The following is a 25,940-nucleotide window of genomic DNA, read 5'->3' on the forward strand; positions in this document are numbered from 1 at the left end:
TTGGGATCTTTCCTTTTTGTTATGGCTTTGGAAGTTACAGTGTGCTCATCACTGTATTGGTGTTCAACAAGAACAGATTCTTCTAGATGTTTATTCAAGCACCAGAGTGAGTTGGTGCTTGGCAGGAGCCCTTGGTGCCAGACAGCAAAAGCAGTGGGTGCTGTTGGTTATGTGTATTTTAGAGCCACAGCAGCACTTCAGTCCTGAGTCGTACCTGTCCCTGTCCCTCAGGCACAGAGGGGATCCAGCCAAGGGGGGTTCCCCTGACATCTGCAAAGGAGCAGCACAAGTGTCACCTTCTGTACAGAGTCAGGAGTAGCAACGGATTTTCCACGTGCTTTCTTTTCTACTGCAGAGGGAACAGAGTGCTGGTGCCAGGAAGAGAATTCCTTCTGGCTGCTCTGAGGCCATTTTCTGCTTCATTAAGCTGCTGCTGTTTTTCCTAAAACAGTTTTTCCTCTTTAATGTACCAAGGAGAAGAATAGCAGGGGAACAGGAATGTCACTGGCCTGAGGGAAAATATACATGCTGGAAGGGAAATAGACAGGAGTGGATCTTTAATAGATCAGGACTATGGGAGTGGTAATCCTGGCAATTTTAAAACCAACTAGAATGGGAACATCATTTGATTTCCCTGTTCTCCTTAACTAGAACAGCTAAACATTATTGCTGCACTACAGAGCATTTCAACAGCTGCTTTTCCCAGGAGTTCCTTCCAAGCTGGGTGTTAGGGACACGACTTTATGATTTTAGATTAGCAGCAGATCTAGTTTCCATAACAACTAAAAAAGTCTGTTAGATCTAGAATAGCACTTGGGTCTCTCAGCAGCTGAAGTCATGCTGCTGCTCTATTTTTGCTTCAGGTGCAGGAAGAGCTGTTGTTTCTCAGAGCCCCTGAAGCTGTAGTACAACTGAGATGCATCAGCTGGGAAAGGAACCACAAGGCTCTCACAGTGTGTTGGGAGTGTCAGGTGGGACAGGAAGGATGAGCAGCTTTGTTTTGCTTTTAACCCCAGCTTCCAAGCCTAGAGTAGCAGGAGGGCACTGCTTTCACCTGAGCTGCTCCCTTTGTCTCCCTGCTTGTCTCCACAGCCCTGAGCCCACAGAAGATGCTGAGGCAGGAGGTCAGGCAGTTTGTTTATTGGCAAATAAGTGCTGAAACCCATGAGCCCCACAAACACAGGTGCTCAGTGCCCGTTACATTAGAATGGTCACGATACCTTTGGGGAAAGTGCAAAAGATCAATAAACAAGCAAAGTTAGTTCTGACATACCCAGGGGAAGGTTGTGAACAGAGAGCTTGGTGCAGGTGAGTTTCTCTTCCATCCAGCTTGAGTGGAAAACTCATGATACATCAAGTGCAAGTCCTTTAAGTGAGCTCTAGCTAGGAGTTCATTCCGGAGTGAGCGGGCACACACACACCTGAGCTAAACCAACCCATCCCTCCAGGACAGCCTGGGTCATGGTGTGTGTATGGCCAAGAACAGCTCTGTGTTGGGGGTCACAGCAGGTGGGACTGTCCCTTTCTGCACTAGGATGCACCAAGTCTGTTCACTGCTGACATGGGAGGGGAAACATTCATTAAATCAGTGATTCAGGGTGGAAATAAAGTCAGGCTAAAACATGCCTGGACAGACACACTGAAAGAAAAGCCTGGACAATAACACAGGGAGCAAAGCTTGTAAAAAGGCTTGTAAACTTTGCAGTCCAAGAGCAATTTCCCAGAGGAAATGCAAGCGAGATGCATGGTCCCTTGCACGAGGTTTGGGGTTAGGCCCTATGGTAGCAGGGTGGTTTCCACAAAGAAATCTTCCAGCTTCAGGGGACGGGGGTAGGTGGGAGCCTCCAGGCCCCAGGATGGTGAGTGTGGCTCTTGGCCAGCCGTGCACTGCTGGTCTCCCACGGGTGAGCAGGGTGGGGGGGTTTAACAGGCTCCTAAATCTCAGCTGCAGCCTTCTTGCTTTATGTGCTGGGACATGTCAGAGAGGGTGTGCAGGACACTTCCCTACTGGAGTGCTCGATGGTTGGACTTGGGCAATTCTGCTGCTGGAGGAGAGAGGAGGGGAGGGGCAGACAGGCACTAACCCACACCAGACATGAGGGAAGTGTAACTGGTGAGCAGCTGCTGAGGGACACAGCTCGCTCGCCCTGGGAAAGCCACTGTGAGGAACAAGACTGGGGCAGGGAAGGGAAAAAGTAATCAAGGAATCTTGTGCCATCAGGACTAACCTCAAAGCAGGCTGCACTGGTAGGTAACAAATTCAGTCTTGGGTGCCATCAGCCCTTTCCCAAAACCTCACCATAACAGTTTTCCCACTTCTTTCCCATAGTTCCCATATTAGCAATGGAGTGTTGACCCTGAAGAGAGCAATGGTCTCGGATGAGGAAATCCGCATTAGAAGTGCCAGATGAGGGATGCATTCTGCTTGTACATTCTTCTTCCTTAACATTTAACTTAACAGTTCCAAATAAGTGACAGGAACTTTCCCTTTCTGGTTCCCTCTTTCCCCTATGAGCCAGTCTGGATCCATGCCTGGCAGGCTGTACACAGTGATCATCTGGGGAGAGAAGACAGCACATTAGACAGGACCTTACTCTGCAGACAGAGCCAAGAAATTAAGTCAGATGGGGACTGAAAGAACAGTAATTCCTGAAGTTCATTTAGCAGGCATCAGTGCCCTTTCCCTGGAGCTATCTGCAGCTTTAACACCAGATCTATGGAAAACTGCCCAGTGATGTCCCTGTTGCTTTTTCATTCTCCAAAGTGACTCAAGGTACTTCTACATGTTGCTTTGTCATCCCTTCTGAATATAGAAGTTCAGTCTAGAGAACAGAAGAGTTTCCAACTTGCTGATTTTTCTTTTTTTCTCAGCATGATTAGAGCAGGCCTCCAGCCAACAGCTTATCCTATGGCTCTGGATAAGGCAGCTGTATTTGAGGGTCACAGTGAAGATACTGAGTATTGGAGTATTTTATTTTGGGCTCCAACAGGAACTGAGGAGTTATTTGGGTGATGTTAAATAGTAAATGGCAGTGAGCACAAGCTCACTGCAACTCAGCAGATACTGGTATCCAGGTAAAGACTCTATTATTTCATAAAGCAGGTTTTAGGGGCAGGAAAAGGAACCAAAGTCCTTGTTGGGCACACCACAGGCTGCTGGGCAGTTATAGCCAAATCCAACACTCAGGAAAGCCACCAACCTCATCTGCAAGAAGTGCCAGCTCGGTGCTGTCAGCCGCTTCGTAGTCGTAGAGGACTCTGGCCCTGCGTGTCCCACTGGCAGGAGGCTTGACTTCGTTGGGGTTTAGCACACCCTCTGCTACGGTGTTGGGCACCCCAACAATTGTGGGCACCACTGGAATTGTAGGCACAGCAGGGAGCGTGGCAGCAGCAACAGCTGGAGGAGAGGTAGCGGCTGCGGGAGATGCGGATTCCGCGTTGCCTACGAATGTGCCTGAAAATCTTGCACAGGAGAGAAAAGCACAGTTCAGTGAGGCTCCAGCCTGAGGAACCACGAGCTCTTCCTTTCAGCAGTTGCACTGCAGAGATGATGCTCGAGAATTGCAGCCTACATACCCAGCTGTAACATACCCACACTGCCCTTCATGTGGGGAAATACCCTCAGTTCTCAGGTGAGACTGTGCAGCAAGTGACACTTGTCTGCCTGTTTTGACTCCAGTGCCTGTTTCAACAACTTGCAGAGTACCAGACTGACATGTGACACTGCAGAGGGGGCTGGACAGGTACTGCTCTCGGCTCTGTGTGACTGGGTCCATTGTGCTGTGTCCTTGCCCTGCTCTCACACGGTCTGTGTTACCTGTTCTGCCTGCTAATTCTTCAGCAAAGGGATGGGCATTGCTGCTGTTGAACTGGATGCCACAGCTGGAGGCTCCCAGCCCTTACAGGCTCTCTAGAGAGAGATAGTAATGGAGCTCAGGCTCAGTTATCTAAGGGGGTACAGCTCTGGCCCTGGCAGTGATCACACAGAGATCCCAGAGTCACTGGGGGGAGGAGAGCCCTCAGAGATCATCCTGGCCAATATCATACTTACATTTCTCCTTTGGAGCTGCAGGCATGGAAAAAGAACGGAACAGGAGTGTGAGTGATCACATAGAGGCAACAGCCCCTCCTGGGTCAGGCCTGTGCTGGTGTGACACTACCAGACAGAACATCCCAGCCCACCCCACCCCATGGGATGTGCAGCCAGCAGCACGGAATATGGAATCTGGGATTTGTTACTGCTGCAGCAGAGCATGCTCAGGCTCATTGCTTGGCAACAGGAATTTGAGTCTCGTGTGATCTAACTAATTTAGAGGAAGAATGTTCAAACTCCTGTGGCCATCGTGCTTTGAGAGGAATGTAAAAAGCCAATGGCAAAGCCTGCTCCAAATGCATCACCACCACCAGGACTGGTCACCACTCTGTAAACTCAGAAGCTCTGTCAGAGTTGTGAGGGCACTTTATAACTTCTGCCCAACATTGATGTGGGAGGGGGAAGGAGCCCTGAGCTGGGGGTAAGGAGACCAATAACCCTCAGAGAAGTAAAAGCAGTCTCTTGTCTTACCTGCCCAGTTGCTTCTGCAGGTCCAGCATGAACTGGTAGCACTGAGCATAGTAGTTGGTCTGAGACTCCACAAACTCGTGGAGACAGCGAAGATGATTCACCTGGAGGGAAAAGGACCATCAGCTTGACTGAGTTTGGTTACAAGGCACAGAAACTCTTGCTGCAGCTACTACCCCCTTGAGGTACCCCAAATTTACCACCTCTTCTACCTCTATTCCACATGCAGGACTCTATAATCCTCTTGGCAGGAGCCAAAAGTCTCTGTAGTCCCTTTCACCCCCAGGTGCCCAGGAGGACTCACGTGTGTGCTGCTGATCCCCTCCAGCAGCAGCCGGGTCACCTCTGCCTGGCGGTCGAACTCGGTCTGGGTGAGCCTCAGCTCGTGCTCCGCCTGCAAACAGGATGGGGGCTCAGGCAGCACAGGGCAGGAGCCCTGTTCTGTCTCTGCAGCCCTCTACCTTCACACCCCCTCCTTGGCAGCAAGACACAGGTGCTGCAGGATCCACGTGCAGCTGTGACACTGAGCAGCAGGCACAAGAGACCCTGGGTTGGGATCCCAGAGACCTCTGGCTGCATTTCAGCTTAATTCCTTCTTAATCCTACACTGGGTCACTGGAGGTGATGGAATGGCAGCTCAAAACTGATGCATCAAGCAGGGAAGCTCCTTTGTTAATCCTGAGCTATGTGGAAAGCCAGTCCCATGCCAGCTCCTGTCCCTTTAGTCCCCTCTTTCTGCACCTGCACGCATAGGAATGTCACAGCCTCCCTAGGCTTCTCTCTGGAAGAGCAGTAGATTCCTTTTTATCACCCCAGAACAAAGGCTGAGGCCAGGCAGTATTTACCAAACTGCTGCTGCTAATTAAATCTGCAATGGAGATGAACATCCTAATCCAACTTCTACCCAAGAGTCTCCTTTGGGGCTAGTTACTGATTCTGAGCTAGGAGGAATTAAACACTGGTGAATAGCAGGCAGCTCCACAGCAGGCTTTGGGAATCCAGAGACAGACTCACACTGGAGACCCATCTCTCCCCCACCACCAAACAGTGCATTTACACTGGGGCAGTTTCTGGCAGTACCAGAATACCCAGGTGGATCCTGGTAAGGAATTCTCCAGAAGTGCTGGAGCAGCCAAGTGTTCTGGTGCCAGCTCTCCCCTCCTGCTGATGGAAAGGGGTGACAAGCAGGCCCACGTGTTCTCTCCAGCATGCAGTTTTCCTCAACACCTTAATTCCTTAATTCCTTAACAGTGCTGGAGTCCTCTTGGGATGTGCTGTGGCTGGTCACAGAAGAGCAACACCCACTCAGCTCCAGCTCACTGGAAAGAGAACCCTTTCCCCTCCTCCAGGAGCGTGCAGCTCAGAGAGCTGCCCTGGTGCACGGGTTCCTTTCACTGCTTTGGGAATGCCCTGACCATTCTGGCCCAGGACTGACATGTCTGGAATTGAGCCCAGAGGGCTGATCCAGCCCGGTTGACAGTCTCAGAGCAGAGGCCACATCACTGGTGACCCCAGAGGAGACCCAGTATTCTCAGCAGGACAAGCTGGAGGTGCTGCTGGGGCCAGCACAGCTCTCTACCAGTGTAGAGCCAGGCTACAACAAAGAAATGCTCTGACTGTCTTTTAATCAGATTTGTCTATTTTAAGCTGCAACTCAACTGATCTATTTTCTTGCATCCTCTGTATGAAGGGGATTATTTAAAGGAGAAGGGGGAATGTAACAGGAAATACCAGTGCAATGCCTTCAAAACACCAAGTGATTCTTGCTCCCATGAACTGAGACTCCAGTATTCAGAACTATTTAAACTTGTGCCAGGCAGATGCAGCTCCATTTGGTGCTGCCTGGGATTTGCCTCTCCCTGCCAACTCTGAGCAGTTGCAGGATGTAGTTTCCTATAAAGCCAGAGCTGGATGGTGACCTGGGAGGCCCCTTCCAGTCTTGTGCTTCTCCAAGACATGGAGAACTTCAATATTTACTTACATACTTCGGTCTACCCAAGCAGAATAACCCAAAGAGAGAGGATAGAGGAACAGATCTTTGCATGCTCATAGCTAACTGTAGCCAGCTTGTTTGGTTGAGGGACTGAAGGATTTAAAGAACAGGAAGAGCTGGTTTGGGAACAGCCAGTCCATTCTGCAGATGCCTTTGGAATAAGGCAGCAACAGGCTGCTGTCATGCACAGCACACAGAACTTCTGCCACTCTGCACTTCAGGCTTCACGGCAATGCCTGCTGGGGGTGTTCAAGGTGTGAAAGGAACAGGATCCCAAAAGGTGTCTCTGGAAGTTCCCTGATGTGCTGGAGCTCCACAGAGAGCTCACCTTGGTCTCAGCCCTCCATCCACCTTCATGGACAAGTCACACTTCCCTTCCAGAGCCTCCATGGATCAGAAGGGTAAGTGCAGCTCACCCAGAGAGAATCAACTCCATGAGGCTTCAAACCTCCCTCCACCCTACCCCCGACCGAGCTGTTCCCTGCAGCAGCTGGGGCTGGGCACAGGAAATGCTCTGTCCTTGCTCCAGCTCTGTGTAGAGCCAGCTGGATGGATTAGGCCAGGGGCTACCAGAGGCACACGGAGGATCAGAGCCTTGGCCACAGGAGCAGAGCTGGATCACACCTCAAGCATCACCTCTGCTCCTGTCACACAGTGCAGTGTTCTGAGCCTCCTTTTACCACACGCAGACACGCCTGGATGCCAGGGAAGTGTCTCCCACTAGGGACAGCCAACGGGCCCATGGCTCATCCCAAGCCGCTGTCATTGCACTGAACCACACAGAGGGATCAGGGCTGGGGCACACAACAGCAGCAGCCCCTGATCCTCCCTTGCCTGCGAGCAGGAAGGGCTCCACAGCACCCCTGTCCCCTGAACACCCCCAGAAGGTTTGAGCACAATTCCAGCTGGATACTTACTTTTTCCACCTCGTCGCTCCAAAGCTGTAGGGGCCACAGAGCAACAGGAAAGGAGATCAGTGTTGGAGACGTCGCGAAGCACTCGGCATTAACACCAACAGGCAAGGGTGCTCCATGGACAGCAGGCCAACTCCAGGGACAAGCCAGCCCTTCACCCAGCAGCAGCTGCCAGATCTATACCCCTTCCCCTCATTCCTGCACCCTCGAGCTCAGTTTCACAATGGGAGAGCAAGTTCACGCCACCAGAGCCAGCAGCACGCCAGCTCTGCTCCCTGCCAGGGCTGCTACAGCCACTGCATTCCACAGGCTCCAGGAAAAGAAAGATTAACAGCAGAGTCCTCTGCACAGCAAGGCTCACTTCACTGAAGCTGCAGAGGTTGGTGTTGAAGGACAGCCCTTCTTTTAGGATTGTGGAGAGGCAAGTGAGCTTTTTGAGCTCAGGCTGCACAGAAGCCAGTGTTCCTCACCCATGGTCCAGAGAGCTCAGATTAGTGAGATAATCCACCCAGCCTGAAGTGCCAACAGGCCTGTTTAGCCACAGCAAGGAGGAAGCAGGGGCTGGCTGCTGCCTCTGAGCCAGGCAAAACATCACACGACTCCTTCCTACTCTCCTTCCCCACAGGGGCAGACTTGGACACCTCCAGCTGCTTGTGGGATCTGGCTTCAGGACATGAAACAATGAACAGAAGTCACACACAGCAATGGCAAAGGGAGAGAGGAGGCAGAAAAACACATTGATCCTTCCCAGAGGTCCTTGGCTTGGCCTTTACTCAGCAGCCAACTACTGCCTCAGTCCTGGCAATGTGAAATCCCCCTGGATCTGGGAGCACAGCAGCCTGCCTGCAACACCCACACCAGTGGGGCCAGGGGCATGACCCCTGTGGAGCTCAGCTTCACCACCCAGGGTCACCTCTGCAGGTCAGGGAAGGTCACCAGACACAGCTGAATTTGCACTGGGGGCACCTGTGCTGGATGTGGGTGTCAGAGGGAGAACAGGCTCTGTTTGGACCAGGCTCTCCCAGCTGAGCTTTGCTCACCAGCTGTCCTCAGGTGGGCTGTGGGAGCCCCAGGTGCAGAGAGACTTCAGCAGCCAATATAAGGAGCACCTGTAGGCCCTGCCTGTACTGGGGAGGGGCTGAGGCAGGAAGGTGTTTTGCCAGGTTCCTGGGATTGCTGCCTGCTCTGTGGTCTGTAGCCTGACTGGCATCTCTTACTTCAGTGGAATTATTGTACTGGTCTGGGTGCTGAGGTGGGTGTTTTCTTCGACTTCTATGGGGATGTTTTGTTACTGCAAATCAGGAACTGGTTGGAGTAAGGCCTGGCCAGTTTCAGCCATGTGGTGTGGGGACATGAGTCCCTTTCCCTTCTAAGAGCTCCTGCTCTGGAAGGAGGTGGTGGAAGCATCCTGTAGGAAGCTGAGAAGCAGCTCCTGAACTGCTTCTCTGGCACAAGGCCTTTGCCAGCACACCCCCGTGTTTTTGGAGCATGGTTTACCATAGGAGCAAGGGGAAGCTTTCCCTCTGATCCCAGGCCTTCCTACTCAGACACTGTGGACAGTACTTAAGCCACATCAGGCCCATTTATCCGTGTAGCACCCATTGAATTTGTAGCCAGATTTGTTTCTCTTCTGTTGCCTTTGCTGTGCCACCTCCAGGTCTGGTCCTGTGGTGTTCTGGGACAGTCCAGCTTTGCCCAGATCTGTCCCTGGGCTAAGACTCGGTGTAGCTCCTTTTTGGACAGCTCAGAGAGCAGAAAAGGCCATGATCTGCTATTGTCTTCCTGCACCCCAGCTCAAGCCAGAGGAATCCTCTTTAAGGTACTCAATATGTTTTTTCTTGGAATCATTCCTAGGGGTACACTGCGTGGCAGGGTCTGAGAGAAAGGAATATTTAGGCTTGCACAGCCCACATACACCTTCTTACACAAAAACAAAAGGTCAGTGTGGGAGAGAGGAGAAATGGCTCCTCAGCCTCCAACTCATACAAAACAAGGGAGGTGCTTTTTTTCTTGGATTTAATTCCATCTGAGCCCTCCTGTCATGGAAGGGGAAAAAAATAAAAGCACCATGTTATCCACCTCTCCAAAAACCAACAATGTAAATTTAGAATCCAAATCAGAGCCCTGCTGAGGGCGTGTGGTCCAGGAGAGAGCTGACCTGTTTGCTCACCTGTAAGACAAAGCTGTTACCTTGGGCATAACCAACCCCTCCCTCCAGAAAGGAGCCGAGCTCAAGAGCGAGGTGAGCAGCAGCCACTGCTCTGCACTGTCAGTGCACACTAAGAAGTAGCACAAGGACTCTGGCCTGGAAGAAAAGCAGGGCAACAGGATGAAGAGCTCCTACCTTGCTGCAGTGCCTGACTCCTTGGGATGAATGCTGGGATTAGAGAGCTTGCAGCAAAGCAGCTGCCTGTTCAGAGCTGGGGAGCAGCCTGGGCTCAGCTTGTGTTTTGCTAATTAGAGATGTAAACTGTAATTCAGGTCACCCTTGCCAGTGCAGCTGGAGTTCAGGTAGCCCTTTACCCACCGACTGCAGCCTCTGAAAGAGCTTTGGAAGCCACAAGGCCTGACACTGGTTGGGCCAGCACACTTCCCACAGGCACTTCTGGTAGGAGGCCCTGCTGTGCAATCATCAAACTCGATTGGGGTCAGTGCTGGCTGCTCTCCCAGAGCCCTGCTCTTGCTGCCCAGTGCCATCAGCACTAGCAGAGCCTGATGAGGGAGCACTGAACTAGGCACAGATGTCCCAGGCTAGACACTTGTTGGCTAAAAATCTTCACAAAATCTGTTCTCCTGTTATGTTTCTGTATGTGGCACCTGCTCCCCAGAGCAGCTTTGCAATAGAGCAGAAGCAGATCAAGGTACTCTCTGGTGAGGGCTGGATGTGTCCAACTGGGTGTCTGGGCACTCCACAAGATGCCAACGCACATTGTTCAAATGCTTGTCTTCAGGTGTGCTTTAGCCCTGGGGAACAGTCAGGATACCCATGTCTATTCAGAGGCAGCGAAAGCCCAGTTTCTCTCCTCTGGGTCTCCTAGAGCTTAACTGCAGTCTCTGGGAACAGACCTTCCCAAGGGAAAAGCCAGAGCCACAAGCTGGCTCTGAGCTGCACTAGGAGACAGGAGAACTGAGCAGTTGCTGCAGCATCATCAGTATCAGCTTCTGCAGGACTCTCATCACTGAGCCTGGGACCGATGGAAATCGTTTTCTAGGTATTGTGCAAAGCTATTTCTGATCCCAGCATCACTCTCCAAGGTCAGGACAGATCGCCCTAGGAACTAACACTGATGCTGTCAGCTCAGACACACCTCTGTCTCCAAATGGGATGGGTTTCTCATTAACCAAATCCACCTTGTTTCCATAGTGTTTTTTGTTTCTGAGAAGGCCGGGCTGTCCTTTTCCATATCTGCAGATTCCACTCCCCAGCACTTCCACTCCCAGATTATTCTATTAGCAGGCATCAGTGTTGTTCTGAATGCTAGTTAGGAAGCAAGATGATCAGTTTTCAACATTTTAACGAGAAATGTGACATTGTGCAATGGGGAGCCATGAACACAGCATGGGAAGTCAATTGCTTGGCCACATCCACTCAGTGCAACAGAGTGGAGATGCAGTGGGCTGTTCATCCACCCCAGGCACATCTGGCTGTGGAACAGCTGCCAACACAATGAAACAGTAAAAAATGACTTCTGTTTGCAGAACAGAAAAGTCTGCACTGTTATTGACACTGGTGGCAGGGAGATTCCTCCGTCTTTGATTCTCTTGACCAGCTACAAAGCCTCTGACACCACGGTACAGATCAAGCAGTCACATGTGTGACGCTGCCACTGTACAGCTGGAACCATCCAGAAAGGCCACTCCTGGAGGTTTGTTCCTCTCAACTGCTCCACTAGCAATAAAAACCCATCTGAAGATCCCCACTAGAAATGTGGAAGAGGGCTGGCAGGGAAACTGGTTTGGAAAGCAAACCCAGCTGCAAAGGGCCAGACCCTGAGCAGGCACCCGCATGGGGGTGATGTGAATCCTCAAGGCCGAGTCAGAGGAACCCTGGGCAGCCCATGTCACATTAAAATGTTGAAAACAGCAGAGCACTAGGTCTGAGTTTACATCAGGTACAGAGAAGGGCAGGAAGAGGCAATATCTAGGAGGAGGCAGTATCTGGGAGGAGGTGATCTTACCGCTGATGCGCTGGCGGAGAGCACGTAATTACGAGGTCTGGTTTCCTGAAAGTCAGGCACAGCCTGGGGGGGAATAGAGTGTCATGTACAAGGCACCAGAGGAGTCAACAGGAGTCACTGGACGATGGGTGGAACAAGAGACCAGTGGCTTTTTTCCTGCCTGTGCTGGGAGCTTTGCTCGGATTCTGATGAGAGGCAGGAGAGAGGTCTCCCGACGTCTCAGCAGTGGCACGTGGAGGCCAGGCTTGTGCAGTCACACCTGATACTCGAACAGCAGACACTCCTGCTGTTAGAAACTCTGCCTGTACTTACAGCTATCAGCTCATAGAGCACAATCCCAAGGGCATTCCCATTCCCTTACAGCCAGCAGGTTGCTCTTGTTGTATTAGCTCAGTTCCGTGGGCAGGACCTTCCTTCCCCTTGTCTCCTGCCTACAGTCACTGTACAGGGCCTTGCCCTTAAGGCAGGAGGATTTACCAGCACTGGAGCACCCCTTCCACAGTGCCTTCTACTGCTCTCACTCTCTCCAAGCCATGTTTCCTCCAAATGGAGCCAGATCTGCTGTTTTCAGGAAGGAACATGGCTAAGCCAAGCCAGGTAGAGCCAAAGGCAGTGTAGGAGTTTTCATCCCAGAGGTGAGGAAACCTCCAAGCCACATTCTCCACAGCTAAACTTCTGCCCTGGGGCAGGAAGACTTGAGCACTCTGGAGTCCAGTTTCCTCATTGGAAGTGCAACAGATTCAGTCCACTCCCACACAGTTATGGGCTCATTAACCACCACATAACGTGGTGCTTTTATTCAGTTAAGATCAGGCCTCCTCCTGGTATGGCCTTTGGCTGTAGAACCACCTGAAGAGACAAACTGAGCTGCCTGACATCAGGAATCCTCCTGGCCAGCCCTTACTGCACAGTAGCTGCTGTGCAGGGCTGGCACAGTCGTGCTGGATCCCAGCTCTGGCATTAATCCCCTCAGGCCCCTCATTCTCTCTCCCAGGTTAATCTCTCTGTAGTCACCCAGATCCACTTATACACACTGGCCCACTTTGCTGGGCCCCGAGCAGCCAGCTGGAATGAGTGACCAGTGTGTGGACGAGCAGTCAGGCAGTCCCAACAGGTTTTTTTTTTTCCATACCATTTAGGAGTTTTAGGGATGGCTGGAGGAAGGAATAAGGAGGAGCAATTCCTATTACAAGTTAAACCTGAGTATAGGGAGAAAAATGCACCAGTGAGGTTTGAGGCCAGCAAAGCAAGTAGGCTGGACTCCTCCCTGTGGGGAGGAAGGATGTTTCACAGAAATAGCTGCTTATGCTTTTTGTTTTTTAAAGATCAAGAGCAACTGAAGAAACCTCTCCTCCCATTCCCTGGTCTCCAGGGAGTCCCAAAACTAGTCACAGCACATGGGATGAAGGAGGCAAGCTTCTCTTCTGTGCATGGAGAAGTTGTATTTGCAAGCAGTGGTCAAAAGGGACCCACCTCCCTCCCTCTTCCAGTCTGGTAATGGGGAAAAGGGGCAGAACAGCACCACAACCAGATCATCCTGCCTGTCATTGTCTCTGGGCTGCCCTTCCAGAGAGGGACTGGCCACCCAACCCCACCTCCTCCTGCCTGCAGCTGGAGGAGCCCGAGGGGGTCTTTAGGGGAGCCCCTGTCTCTCTTGAGCACTGCTTGCAGGCAGCGTGGATGGACCCGAGGGATGCTCCAGAGGGGCTGCAGGCAGGTCCCTGACACTCCCATCCTTCTGGAGCACCTTCCCCAGGCAGCCACAGCCCTGATCACGCTCAGAACATGCTGCAGGGCCAGTCCCAACGGGACAAAGAAGATATGAATTTTCTTTTTAAAAATGGGAGAGACAATGAGAGGTGTTAAAGAAAAAAAAAAAATCACAGCACTGTTAGCACAGTCAATACTCACATCTCCCTCACACTGAGCAAATTACAAAGAAACAAAACAAAAAGGTTAGTAAACAAAACAGCATCAACAGGAAGGACAAAGCACAGAGTCTGTGGGAAAGGCACAAGCCCAGGTACTCCACAGCAGCTCACGGGTCTGGGCAGCAGCACTCAGAGGGGCATCACGAGACAGAAGCTGTGGGAACACAGATTTGCAGTACAGAGGGGAAGAGCAGCAAGAGAGAGGTGAGCTGGGAGAGCTGGGATACTTCAGCTCGGATGGGGAGGTGTGACACAGGACTCCAGGCAGGTTACAGGGAATGCTGCGATCTAGATGAGGTGTCTAGAGCAGAGGAAGCAGCTCTCCCCGGTGCTGAGAGCTTCCACCTTGTCATCCAGCAGCCAGGGAGGCACCCAGAGACCAGGGACCCCACCTTTAAACTGAGCTGGCTGAGAGATGGGTCCCCACAGCAGCAGCTGAATTTGCTCTGCTGTTGCCGTCAGTGTTTCAGCCACTCTGCTGCTTTGACGCTTGGCCTGGGGACAACACCCTGGAAAGCCTGGATCGGCTCTGCACCTGCCTGGGGCACCCCAAAAGTTCCAGTGGGAAACAAAGTTTTTCTTTTCCAGCTACAGGGGAGTCCCTCAACCAAGGGTGTGTGTGTAGGTGAGAGGCCTTGGGATCACCTCCTGTAGGAAGCAAGGTAAAGAGGGTGGAAAGGGAGGAAGCACAGGAGGTATCTCAATTCCTGCTCTGATCTGAGCTTAAAGATAAAGCAAGGGCCACCAGTTCCCCCGGAGACTGGGGGCACTGACCCCTCTGGAAGGGGAATGTGGGATTCCTGAAGTTACTTTCAGAGGATCTGGGGGACCTGACTGATTAGAGGAGGCTTTTTTAAAAGGGGCAGCTACTACTGCTGTTCACAGCTGTCCTGTGTAGGTCTGAGCACTCTGTCAGACCTGCTGATGGAGGCTGCAGAGCTTAGCACAGCTTCCCCATCTGCCATGGATGTAATTGGAGCTGGAGGAAAGGGAAAACACCTGGGAACTGGCTACCCAGGGAGAGACAAGGCCAGAGGCCCAGCTGGCAGATGGTTAGAAACAGACTCATAGCAGGGCTGCTGGGCTGGTATCCCAGTGCATCCCAGAGACTGACTGACAAGGACAGTTTGATTCTGACTTGCACACATTTGCCACTTGAGCTCCTGGCCCCAAGGCAGAAGCAGAACTTGGCAGGTCCTTGTGCCAACAGCCAGAGCTCTATAGGATGACAACCAGCTCCAACCAGGCCCTCCAGGGAACCCATCAGAGCCCAAGGTGATGAATTTCCCAAAGCCAGAGGGCAAGACAAACCTGTAACCAGAGCACCATGAACTGAGTGAGCAGAGAGGCTCAGAAGTGGACCTTGTAGCCAGTCTGACCCTGGCCACCCCTTACCTGCTCCCACAGCACTCCTGCCTGGGAGCTGGCAGAATCCTAACTAGTCTGACAGGCTGGGACTGCTGCAGAGCTCCAGCAGCTTTTCCCTCGTGCACCTCTCAGCTCAGCTCTCTCTTGGCTTGGCTTGAGATCCCCAGTGAAAAGCAAGTCCTCAGAAGATGCAGCCTTATAGTTACTAGCACAACTCATCCAGCAACCCTGATCAGTCAGGAGGCAGGAGCCTGGGTCAAGTGCAAGTTTCCAGACTCCAGAAGCTCAGAACTGTTTGCTTCAACAACTCCTCCAAGGGAGGACATCTCAGAAACAGGCACATGGCTCCTGCTCCCAGTTCCCTTCCATCCCAGATGAGGAATTGCCCCACCCATGCCTGCCAGAGACAGGACACAGCAGGGTAACCTAATTTTTGACGATGTGAGCCAAGCCTGGGGCCAGAAGGACGGGGAGGGAAATGAGGGGAGGAGTTACCGCTGCTTTTGCCTCGGCAGCTTTGGCCTTCTTCAACCTGGCTTTGCAGGCGTCCAGGTCCAGGCGTCGGTTCTGCAGGATCCTCCGCTCTTTCTGGAAGGGACAGGAGATGGGTCAGAGCAGATTGCTTAGAAGCAGGGTTGAGGAGGGGACATGGTATCACCTAGGAATCAAATCTATTTCTTTATCAAAACATGCCAGGGAGAAAGAACCCGTTGCTATGCTCATCTCCTTAGCAGGAGTTTTGGGGCTGGTTGCCAGGGATACAGGATAACCTCCTGAAAACAGGGCAGCCTGTGATGGGTGGTGCCCACAAGCTGCAGGAGTGGGGAAAGGAGTTACTTTCCTCATGCACATCAGCTGGCAATCCTTCTCTGTCAGAGGGGGAACCTGAGCAGATCTAGGGTTGGTGTTCCCTCATCCTTGCATTCTTTAAGGGGAGAGGTATGGAGTCATCCTTTGTCACAAGGAAAGATAAGGGGTTCTCTTAGCACTGTTTCTCTCTCCCCCTGCCCTCCTTGTCTCCAGGGTCGTGACAAGCTTCCCCTTCCCTGCCACCACACTTACAGAGATGGTTCTCCAATCCCCTTCCAGGAAGTTGCGCAGAGGGGTCAGGAAGTTGATGGAGGCAGAGTGGATGAATTCCCGTTCTGCTGCACCCAAGCGCCTCTGAGTCTCTCCAACTTTTATCAAAGTCTTTCCTGCAACAAGGGGAACCTTCAGCTCCAGGAGAAACCAATTACCACGTGTTGCCTCCAGCCAACTCACCCAGAGCTTCCAGACTCCCATGCTGGGGGACACAGGCACAGCAGTGCCTGGCCTGAGCAAAGTCCCACACCAGCTCCAGCCATACCCACTCTGCTGTTGGCCTGAGGCGTCTTTTCACTGCTCCCAGGGCAACTCTGATCTTATCTATCTGCTGAGGCACTTATGGCACTGATGTATTTTACTGCTCTACCTGCTTGCACAGAATGATCCTTCTTTGCCTCATAAAACAGAGGCACAGGAACAGAGCAGCAAATTAAAAAGCACCAGAGCAGAAAACATGAGTTGATTAGACAGTGTTGGCTATAGATGCAGTTACAGCTGCTCTGGCTGTAACAGGACTCACTATTGAACAACTATTGATTTGGAGAGCAGGAACAGAGCTCATGGCAGGAGCAAGGACAGCTGGAAGTGAAGGCTGTGTCTCTGTGCAGGTCTGCTGCTTAAAGAAACCCAAAATTCCCCCAGGAAGGGACAACTATGAGAATTTAAAGAGCGGAAAGATGCTCTGTGTGGTCAGGAAGGAGCCTGCTGCATTCATCTCAATGCAAGTATTAGGGATATTCTCTTGGGAAGGGATGGATTCCCAGGACTTCTTCATTAGCCAGGCTGACTTACCATAAGGTGTCCCTGGCCCAAAGTCATTGGCTGCCTCTGTCATGTACTGTGCCAGCAGCTCCCCATTGGTGACCCGGGAAGGCACCTTCCGGTCAAGCTTCTCGTACAGGAATTCTTCTACTCTGGCACCTGGAACGAGGAGACCAGGGAGGCTGGAAGAGAGTCCCTGAGCTGGGATTCATGATAGCCCACCCCACGCAGTCCTCAGTGATGCACTGGACAGCAGGCACCAGTGCCAGGAGCAGGTGTCCCTGCCCCAGCGCACTGCCAGGCTCTGAGGTGCTCTCAGCTGCACAGCGAAGAAGGACAGGCCCTGCAAAGACACCAAGCCCCACAAACTCTACAGGGCTCTCTGCCAGAGGCCATGTCTTTCACCACTGAGTTGCAAGTGACATTTGTCCTTCAAGCCTTAGGAGAAGCTGCACTTACTTGGGTTTGGCTGTAGCAGAACTTCAGTCTGACGCAAGATCTTCTCTGTCCAGTTCTTTGTGCAGTCTGCCCTGGCCAGAAGGTTTTCAAAGTGGGCATCAAGTTCAGTCTTCTCAGCCTGGCCCAGCTTTTCTTCAGTAAACTGCAGGAAGAAGGCAGTCATTAGGTCTGTTCTCCCAAAGCAAATTTAGTGTTATAGAGCTAATAAGGGACAGTGAAGCTGCTTTTGTCTTGTGTATTTACCTTAGAACAGAGCTAAAAACCCTTCAAGATGTCATTCTTTGTTCCCAGGCATCTTTCAGGGGAAGAGGGCAAATTTTTTGCCCAAGAGTAGAACAAACATCAACCTAAAAATAGACTCCAGGTTTGAGAGGTGTTCCAGAATAAGTAACTTTTAATAAGGTCTAGTATGAAAATACTCCAGTTGTGAGGGATCTATTTAAATATGCACATGCCTTCCACTGCTTCATGCAGAACAGCAACAGACATCCTTCACATGAGGGAAGGTGCTGAATCCCTTCATATCCTCCTGACCAACTCTGTGTCCTGCAAACCCAAGGGGTTGGGAATGCCACTACCACCTCAAGCTGGGAGACTCAGGATTTAGATAAAACCACTTCCAGCACGTGACTGTTCTTCTGGGACACACTCTGAAGCAGGGAATTGAAATATAACACTGTTCAACTCTTCTCAGCACTCAGATTCATACTGGCAATGGACAATCCCTCCCTCTGCAATTCCTTTTAAGTTTAAAATTAGCAGCAGGGAGAATTGGGCTGTGCAAGTCTCCAGTGTTTTCATACTGCACAGTGACATCTGACCAGGTTTGTCAGTCTGGAGATGCATCATCAGATGGCCTGGACACCCTCCATTGCTTCTTTGAGGGATTTCTGAGAGAAGAGCCCATTCCCCTCTCATCCCATCCCCATTTCCCACGTGCTCCTTTCAGTGAAGTTGGCCAACTTCAGTGTATTTTTAAGCACAATTTCCTGCTCTTGACAGAACCAGCATCTTGTTGGATCATGCTAAAAGACCCTTTGGTCAGCTGTGCCATTTGGGATCCTACAGAGGCTCCAGTTGTCCTTTAACCCTTGTTAATGGTCTCTGATGCTACTGCTGCACTATCAGGACATGGTACTGTGCAATACTGGCCAAAGATTAAAAGATGCCAAAGATTAAAGCCTGGCTAAAGCTCTTAGCTGAAATGCAGCTCCTCTCTGATCTACTGCTGGTACCTTCTCCTCTCTGCTTCCCTACACCAGAGCTCAGCTCTAGATAGGCTAAAATGTCCCTTCCATGGGGTCTTGTTCTGATGTCTGCTGCCCTTCCTGAAAGGCTTCCTGGCCAGCTCTGTTCCTTTCCCATCCAGCACAATGCTGGGAACAAAGTGAGATAAGGAGAGCCCAGAGCAGGAGCAAACAGCCCTTGGAGTCCTGTTACCAGATGTCTGAGATATACAAGCCCTCCAGGTATGTTTACACAGCGACCTGTTTAGCACGATTCGAGCTCCAGCCAGTGGAGTGCCTTGCCAGAGGCAGGTGGTGACAGATTCTGAGCTGCAGGGACAGGACAGTCACACTGTCCCCCGCATCCCGTTGGGGACGAGGACCAGGGATGACTTCGCTGTTCTGTCCCCTGCACCAGCAGCCCCTGGTTACTGGCACGTAATTTTAACAGGGTTTTGCCATGGTCCCCCATGCCATTTCTGGACAATGGGTAAAAGCAGATTCAAGGTGAGAGGGTGTTTGTATTGTTTGATTTCTTTGGGGGGTCACACATGGCTCTCAGCAGCTGAGGCTGCTTTCCTCTGTCACTGCTGGGAGCCCAGAGCTGTTTTCAGACTCTGCCAGGCTGGGCTGAGTCACTGCCATGCAGCAAACTGGGACTTCCCAGGTATTTGGCACCAATTCTTGAGTCATCTGTTTAAGATCTTTCCTAAACAAGCCAAGACTCTTTGATGCAAAGATAAGTCTCTCTCATCCCCCTTTCCCAGACAGCATTCTGAGACCTCATCTCACTTTCAAGTCCAGCTCTTTTTCCTGCAGTTTAGGCTTATCCTGCACCAGCAGCTGCCCTGGAGCTGTCAAATCTAAACCCAGTTTCTTATCAGCTGAATTGAGTCAGCTTCTTACAGCATTGCTGCAGTGCCAGATCACTGCTGAAGCCCTCCAGCATCTCCACAGCACTACTGCCCCTGTCCTGAACCATTCCAGCTCTGGGGCCCTTTGCTTTATTAACAAGTGGCATCTTTGGCATCACTGTCCTCTGTGGCTGTTTTGTGTAACCCAGTGCAGGGGTCACAGCTCAGCACTCGCCAGGACTCAGAAACAATTCTTATCTCAAGTCAGGCAATAAAGCTGTTTGTCTTGCAACAAGGCTGAGGGCAGCACCAGGATCACAGCAAGCCTGGGGGCTATGCCAGAAGGGGAGGATGGGCAGGAATCTCAGTCACAGCCCGTGGCTCCAAAGGGTCAGGCCAGAAAACAATCTCTTATTCAGGCTTCCTTTCAGGGTTGGAAAGCAGGGCAGCAAGGTCGGGAAGCAGGTGCAAGGCATGGAAGGCTGTGACTCCACTGACACTTAACTCACTCAGTGTCTCCCTGACCCCTGCCCAGGAGCTGGGTGTGCTGAACCCAGCCCAGGCACAGCCTCGGGGGGCTGGTGCCTCACTGCAGGGGCTGCACTGGGTGCTATCGCTGCCCAGTGTTACCTCCTCCTCCCTGTGCACAGGGAGTCACTGATCCAGCTCCATTTGACCTCCAATGTGACTTTTTAGACCTATCAGAGAGCCCACCCGACTTCACAGCAGTAGTGGGGATGTGCCATGAAGTGTAGGGAGAGCAGGACCACCTCCTGCAGGAGCAGCCTGCCATGAGATCAGATGGAGCTTCTCCTGGAAGCACAGCCAGTGCAGGAGATTACAGGTGAGTTACACTGACCTACGAGCTGGCTCGTTTTTTTGTCTGGTGCAAGTGGAAATCTGAGATTTTAGGTGACAACAGGTCTCAGCTGCTGATCCCTTCTTACCTGGCTGCCCAGTGAAAAGAAGGGTAGAAGAACAGCAGTTTATGAATTTGGCTACTCAAGCACTTCAGGCAGGACTCCTCTGTAAAGGATTTCTATTCCTGAGAATTTGTTTTCATAACAGAGAAATTTGGTTGAAAAGATTTCACTGTGACACCAAGAGATGCAGAACAAAGGAACTGATCATACCCTCAAGCCTCCTGACTGTAAAAAGACAGATTTTGAGTATTTTATATTTTGCTGTTCCCAGACTAGCAGCACTGCTGTCTTTCACAACAGATTGCCACAACCAGGAGTGATATTTGGTTTCATCAAGTTGATTTACAGGCTTGGTGCAGATCCCCGGGGAGGAAGGCAGGGCTGGCAAAGCACAGGCAGTTGCAGCGTTGAGAAAGAACCTCCAGCTCCTCCATCCTGCCATGGCAGAGCTACTGTTTGTTTTCTAGAACCTGAGGACTGGGTCAATAGCCCTGAACCAATTCCCAGATCTGCATCCTGGGATTGTGAGCCAGGTCACAGTGCTGAGAGGCTGCTCATCCTTGCAGCTGACCCGGCTGCTCAATAATGCAGGGCAGCCTTTTGTCAGTACCACTCTCGCTCTCCAGGAAGTGCTGCATTCCAGGTCATCAATAATTCAGCCAAAGGTTGGGTTTCCTCTGGGAGTCTTGGCTGAACAGCAGGAACCAGAGATGCTTTATCAGGGCCCAGGTGGGCAAACAGGGTGACCCAGCAGGAGAGCAGCACTTGGGCCACAGGCCCAAAAGGAGCATGGATGTGCTGGACTACAGCTAGGGCAGCTGCCCGAAGCATTCACAGCTCGGGGAAAAGCCCCTTCCCCCAAGAGAGTTGGCAGACACACATCTGGGATGTCAGGGGGGTTGGCAAGTAGTGCTGAGCTGGAGGGGCCCCCCTGCACTACAGGTACAGATCAAACAGGCCTGTGACTAAATGCCATCAGAGTTAGGCTGTAAAATAGCCCATGGTATTTCCTTTGCTGAAAGCATCAGCACCTTCCTCTCCTTAAAAGTGAGGGGAATAAAATCCCAGTATAATAAAAGCCCAGGCCTGTATGCTGTGATCTCTAACAGGGTGGCTGCAGCCCCCTTGCAGAGGATCTGGTGGCAGAGTTCAGGCCCTTGTACCACTTGCAGGGTCCCCATTTTATCCAACTGGACGTTACTTATGACTTTCCACTTTAAATTACAAAGATCAAACCAGAGCCAGGAGATTTAAACCAGGAATAGTCTCCTGTACCTGCCAGTAGATTTAGGCTGTTGGGTTTTTCAAAGCCTCCAAATAGCTCAAAATGCCCAAAACACAGTAACATTTGCTCTTTTTGATCAGAGGCACAACACAATAGGTTGAGCAAACCTGGCTCCCTCTTTGTACAGTGTTGCAGTAAGAAAGAAGCTACAGCCACTCAGCATCTGAAAACTACCTGATTTTCAGCAACTCTGGACCAGATACAGAGTCTGCTCCAAGTATTTGGTCACCAGGAGTCAGGAAAGCCAGGCTGGGAGCCAAGTGAAACTGTGCTAGAGGACAGAAGGAAGTCATTAACAGGGACAGCTTGGTTAACTCATGAGCAAGGCATCTAGGAGAGGAAAAAAAAACACTGTTGTGGTGGGTTAAGCTTGGCTGGACATGAGGTGCCACCAAATCTCTCTATCACTTCCCTCCTCAGCAGAACAGGGGGGGTGAAAATAAGATGGAAAAACCTCATAGTGAAAGATAAAGGCAGTTTAATGAAGAAAAAGTTGTGCATGGAAGCAAAGGAAGCAAAAAAATTTTCCTGTCTCCTTCCCATCTGCAAGTGATGTGTGACCACTTCCCAGGAAGCTGGGCCTCAGTACATGGCATGGTTACCCCAAAAGACAAATGCGCTCTATAATAATGTCCCCCCTCCTCCTCTCTCTTAGGTTTTATTGCTCTGCAATGTCCTATGGTATGCAATATCCCTTTGGGCAGCTTGGGTCAGGTGTCCCTACCAAGACCTTGTCCTTTCCTTGGGTCACCTTCTGCTCTCTGAACTTTTAAAGTGTGAACACCAGTAAGGTCAGCAAGCAGAGGGTTTATTTTATCTACTAATGATAAAAGTCTATTTTATCACCAGAATTCAGGGAGCTGGGGGAGTCTGTCTGCAGGAGCTTCAAGAGAGAGTAAGTCAGCCTCTAGCTGTTCTAGTAATGACATTAGTGGGGGAATAAGCACCCAAAAGCTGTACTCACACTTAGGCATTTTCACCCAGAGCCTGTTTACATCAGAACTGACAAAAGACAGATACCTACAATTATTTCCAGACCTCTCTGAAAGAGCCTGCCTTGCGGCCTATCTAGAACAGAGACGTCCAGTGTGTGGCCACACAGCTTCCACTGGCCAAGGTTTGGGATCAGACCCACTCATTGATAACTGGAAGGTGCATCTGATCAAAGGGAGAGGCCCTCCTTCAAGTGAAGATGAAGAGCGACCTGTTTGGAATCTGTCTGCAGGTGCCACATCCCCTCAGAGAATACTGATCTGATGGCTGCAACTGGTAGTGCAAGTGTCAATACAGGCCATGCTCAGGTGAGATGCTGAATCCTACACAAGCTCTATATCCTTGCAGCTGCCCCAGCCTAGAAGCTTGTTCCCCACTCCCAGGGTAGCAGAGCTGTCCACTCCTTTCCTACCCCACCTTTACTGTCTGCTCTGCTTTTCTGGAGGAGCCCTGTGACTGATGCCTGAGCGAGGAAGAGCCATGTAAAGGCAGCAGTGGGTTTGAGCTGTTTTGATTGGGTTGTTTTTATCATGAGGAGCCTAGTCCAAAATCCTTCTTCCAGCACCTACGTTGGGTTGTATTTGACAGTTTTCAAATCAGCTCCTGCCCTGAGCCAGCCCAGAGGTGTTGTGCTGACCATGCCCTGTCTCCTTTCCCCGGCTGAGCCCCAATTCCAGTTTGAGTGAAGCTCCTGTGTGTTGGTCAGACAGCTCTGCCAGACAGCAGGAGCTAATGCTGTCTGAGTGGAACAGCACATAATGGCCAGTCCATTTATCTCCAGTTGCTGCAGTTCCAGTAAAACATCACTTTGTTAAATGCCTGGAGCTGGAGAAAGCATCTCCAAATGCTACAGAAAACAGCTTTTTCTAGACAGCTTATTCCCGTCCTAGAAGATCTGCAGTGCTAAAGAGTGCTACAAACCCAGCCCTTACTGCCCACAGCAGACCTCAGCTGTCACTGGCGGCTCTCGGGGGAGAAAGGGCAGGGCTCACCCACACCAGGAGTCTGTGAGGACCCAAAAAGGCTGAATTCCCCCAGCAGTGACACCTCATGAGGTGGTTTTCAGCCTCAGAGATCTCTTTCCTTCCAGTTCCCCCTCCTTACACACCTGCTCACTGTCCACAAGTGCCAGTGCTCATTTGATTTCAAGAAATTACTACTGTAATTAGGCATATGAATATTCATGTACGAGACAGTGGAGTAGGTGTAGCAAGCAGAAGCCACGATTTATAAACGCCTCCTTGCTCTGGAATCACCGTGTGCAGACACTGTTCCCAGGCCTATCTCCTTCCTACGCCTTGGAGCTAAAAAACACTTACCAGAGACTTACAATAAGGCTTCTAAACACAAGATTTCTTTCTAGCATTTCTTCTGCATCCAAGGTCATTTGCATGAGAACGACATCTTTAGGCCTTCCATCTGCTCCTTATTTTGCACCTGTAGTTAATATCTCTCTTTTTCATAACATATGACTCACTGGCACGGCTACAGGAGCTGATATCTGCTTACAGGAGACCAGTTCTCAATAGAGCCAGAATTACTCCCCTGCACAGAAGGTCTGGAACAAGGCAGCTCTGCTGTTTGTTTACCAGCCCCCACACAATAGGTAGAGCAAGAAGCCCAGTCCCAGAGTCTGGGCTTCACTTTCCAGGCAGGATCCCAACCAGTTCTGACCTGCCTCTCTCCTCTCCTGGTCAAACAAGAGCAATATTCCAGTTCTTATGCCCAAGAAATGAACACACTCAGCAGCCCCATCTCACCACCTGCTGCACATCTGCTGCACACGTGTACCCAAATTTCTTCACAGCTCCAGGGGGGTCAGTTCATCCCCAAGAAGCTCCTGATCTCAAGTTATGAATATCAGAATATTCTGAGGACCCGCAAGGATCATCAAAGTACAACTGGCCCTGCTCAGAAACAGCCCAAAGAATCCCCCCTGTGCCTGAGAGCATTGTCCAAATGCTTCTTGAGCTCTATAGCCCTTGGGACTGTGACCACTGCCCTGGGGAGCCTGTTCAGTGGCCCACCACCCTCTGGGGGAAGAGCCTTTTCCTAATACTCAACCTCACCCCACCCCGACTCAGCTCCAGACATTTCCTCGCATGGTCCTGATGCCTCAGCAACCCCATGAGACCTGACCTGCTCACTCTCAGCAGCTCATCCCATCCCTTGAACACCCCAGTGTCTTCCCAGGCCCTGGGATCTCCTGCTCCTCCCGAGGGGCTGAAGCGCAGACCAGGTGCAAGGCACCTCCACCACCCCTCCCCAGCAACAGGGACCATTCCACAGAATCCCAGAATGACTGGGATTGGAAGGGACCTCTGGAGATCGTCCAACCTCCTTGCGAAGGCAGGGTCACCTGGAGCAGGTGACACAGGAGCGTGTCCAGCCGGGTTTGGAATGTCTCCAGGGTGGGAGACTCCATGCTCTCCCTGGGCACCGTTCCAGAGCTCTGCACCCCTTCCCGCCGGGTCTGGGTACGGACAAAGCAGCCGTGTGCCAGCACCTTTGTTTCTTTAAGAGCAGCAAACCCCAGGCACGAATCTCTCCCCGCACTCCCCTCCCCATCCCGAGCACCATCCCCGGGGCTCTTCCCTTGGGACCTTCCCCGGCACCCCCGAGCTCCCGAGGTGATGCATCTGCGGGTGATGCTCCGGGGGCTGCGGCTCAGGCAGACGGACCCACCCAGCTCCGATCTCCTTCTCCAGCCTCCCCGGGGCCGGGCAAACCCCCCTGGCTCCTCCGGGGCCTGGCTCCGCGGATCCCCCGCGCCTCCCGCCCCGCGGCCTCCGGGCGATGCCGCTGCCGTGGCGACAAGCCCCGCCTCACCTGCATGGCGCGGGAGAAGAAGACCCCCGCGTCCGACGCCAGCTTCTTCACGTTGAACTCCATGGCGGCCCCGGAGCCGCCCCGGCCGCGCCGCGCCCCCGCTGTCACCGCGCCCGCCGCTCCGCCGCCTTTTATAGCGCCGGGTGACGCCCGCTCCGCGCCTCTTAAAAGGGCTGCGACTTCTTACGGGTCCGTGCGCCTCGGCAGCGCCCCGGCGGACGGGGGCGCGGATGGCGGGCGCGGCCCCTTTAAGCGCGGCGGCGGCTGCGGGGGGAGCTGTCAGCGCCCGCCAATAGAAACTCGCGCCGCGCTCCCCGCCCCTTCCCTTCCCCTCTCCGCCGCCCGCGCCGCCTCATCCCCGAGCCGGGCGCGTTCCGATTGGCGCGGCGGCGGGCGGCTCTCCTCTCTGATTGGCTGAGATGGGAGAGGGGGCGGGGTCTCCGCGCGGCCCGGCCCCTGCGCGGGGCGGGCTGCGGCGCGGGGGAAGGAGACGCTGCCCTTCCGCGGCCATGGCGCGCGGCGCGGGGACAGGGCGCCGAGCGGGGCCGCGCGCCCCCCCCGCCGCGGTGAGTGGTGCC

General features: G+C 52.2%; 2 protein-coding genes across 10 annotated transcripts in view; one reads left to right on the forward strand and one right to left on the reverse strand.

The window, feature by feature from the left end:
* Positions 1 to 1,124: 1,124 nt before the first annotated feature.
* Positions 1,125 to 25,493, reverse strand: SH3GLB2 (SH3 domain containing GRB2 like, endophilin B2). Of its 8 annotated transcripts, XM_042052357.1 has the most exons (13): positions 25,363 to 25,493; positions 17,253 to 17,394; positions 16,824 to 16,952; positions 16,008 to 16,141; positions 15,441 to 15,533; positions 13,558 to 13,569; positions 11,647 to 11,709; positions 7,472 to 7,495; positions 4,866 to 4,955; positions 4,565 to 4,665; positions 4,052 to 4,066; positions 3,201 to 3,462; positions 1,125 to 2,557 (listed from the first exon to the last, which is right to left on the reverse strand). In XM_042052357.1, exons 1-13 carry the CDS (start codon positions 25,423 to 25,425, stop codon positions 2,450 to 2,452), a joined length of 1,236 nt encoding a protein of 411 aa, XP_041908291.1. In that variant the 5' UTR covers positions 25,426 to 25,493; the 3' UTR covers positions 1,125 to 2,449. The 8 variants fall into 8 exon arrangements, with proteins under 8 accessions (XP_041908291.1, XP_041908292.1, XP_041908295.1 ...); XM_042052358.1 differs by lacking the exon at positions 13,558 to 13,569; XM_042052361.1 differs by lacking the exon at positions 11,647 to 11,709.
* Positions 25,494 to 25,840: 347 nt separating this feature from the next.
* Positions 25,841 to 25,940, forward strand: part of MIGA2 (mitoguardin 2) — a 16,920-nt gene continuing 16,820 nt past the window's right edge. For both annotated transcript variants that reach the window (XM_042052157.1, XM_042052158.1), the window contains exon 1: positions 25,841 to 25,928. The gene's annotated coding sequence lies outside the window, so the exon portion shown is untranslated. The remainder of the gene's footprint in view (positions 25,929 to 25,940) is intronic.

The sequence above is a fragment of the Corvus kubaryi genome, unplaced genomic scaffold, assembly GCF_017639235.1.
Source record: "Corvus kubaryi isolate FWS band 111438036 unplaced genomic scaffold, C.kubaryi_AGA036_p1.0 78, whole genome shotgun sequence".
NCBI classification, from domain to species: Eukaryota; Metazoa; Chordata; class Aves; order Passeriformes; family Corvidae; genus Corvus; species Corvus kubaryi.

Excerpts from the sequence above, each read along its gene's own strand:
- SH3GLB2 (XM_042052357.1), bottom strand. The coding sequence starts at position 25,425 with ATGGAGTTCAACGTGAAGAAGCTGGCGTCGGACGCGGGGGTCTTCTTC. Across the intron at positions 16,142-16,823 it reads TGGGCCAGGGACACCTTATG|GAAAGACTTTGATAAAAGTT; the intron begins GTAAGTCAGCCT and ends CCCTTGTTGCAG. Across the intron at positions 15,534-16,007 it reads GGGATTGGAGAACCATCTCT|AAAGAGCGGAGGATCCTGCA; the intron begins GTAAGTGTGGTG and ends TGTCCCTTCCAG.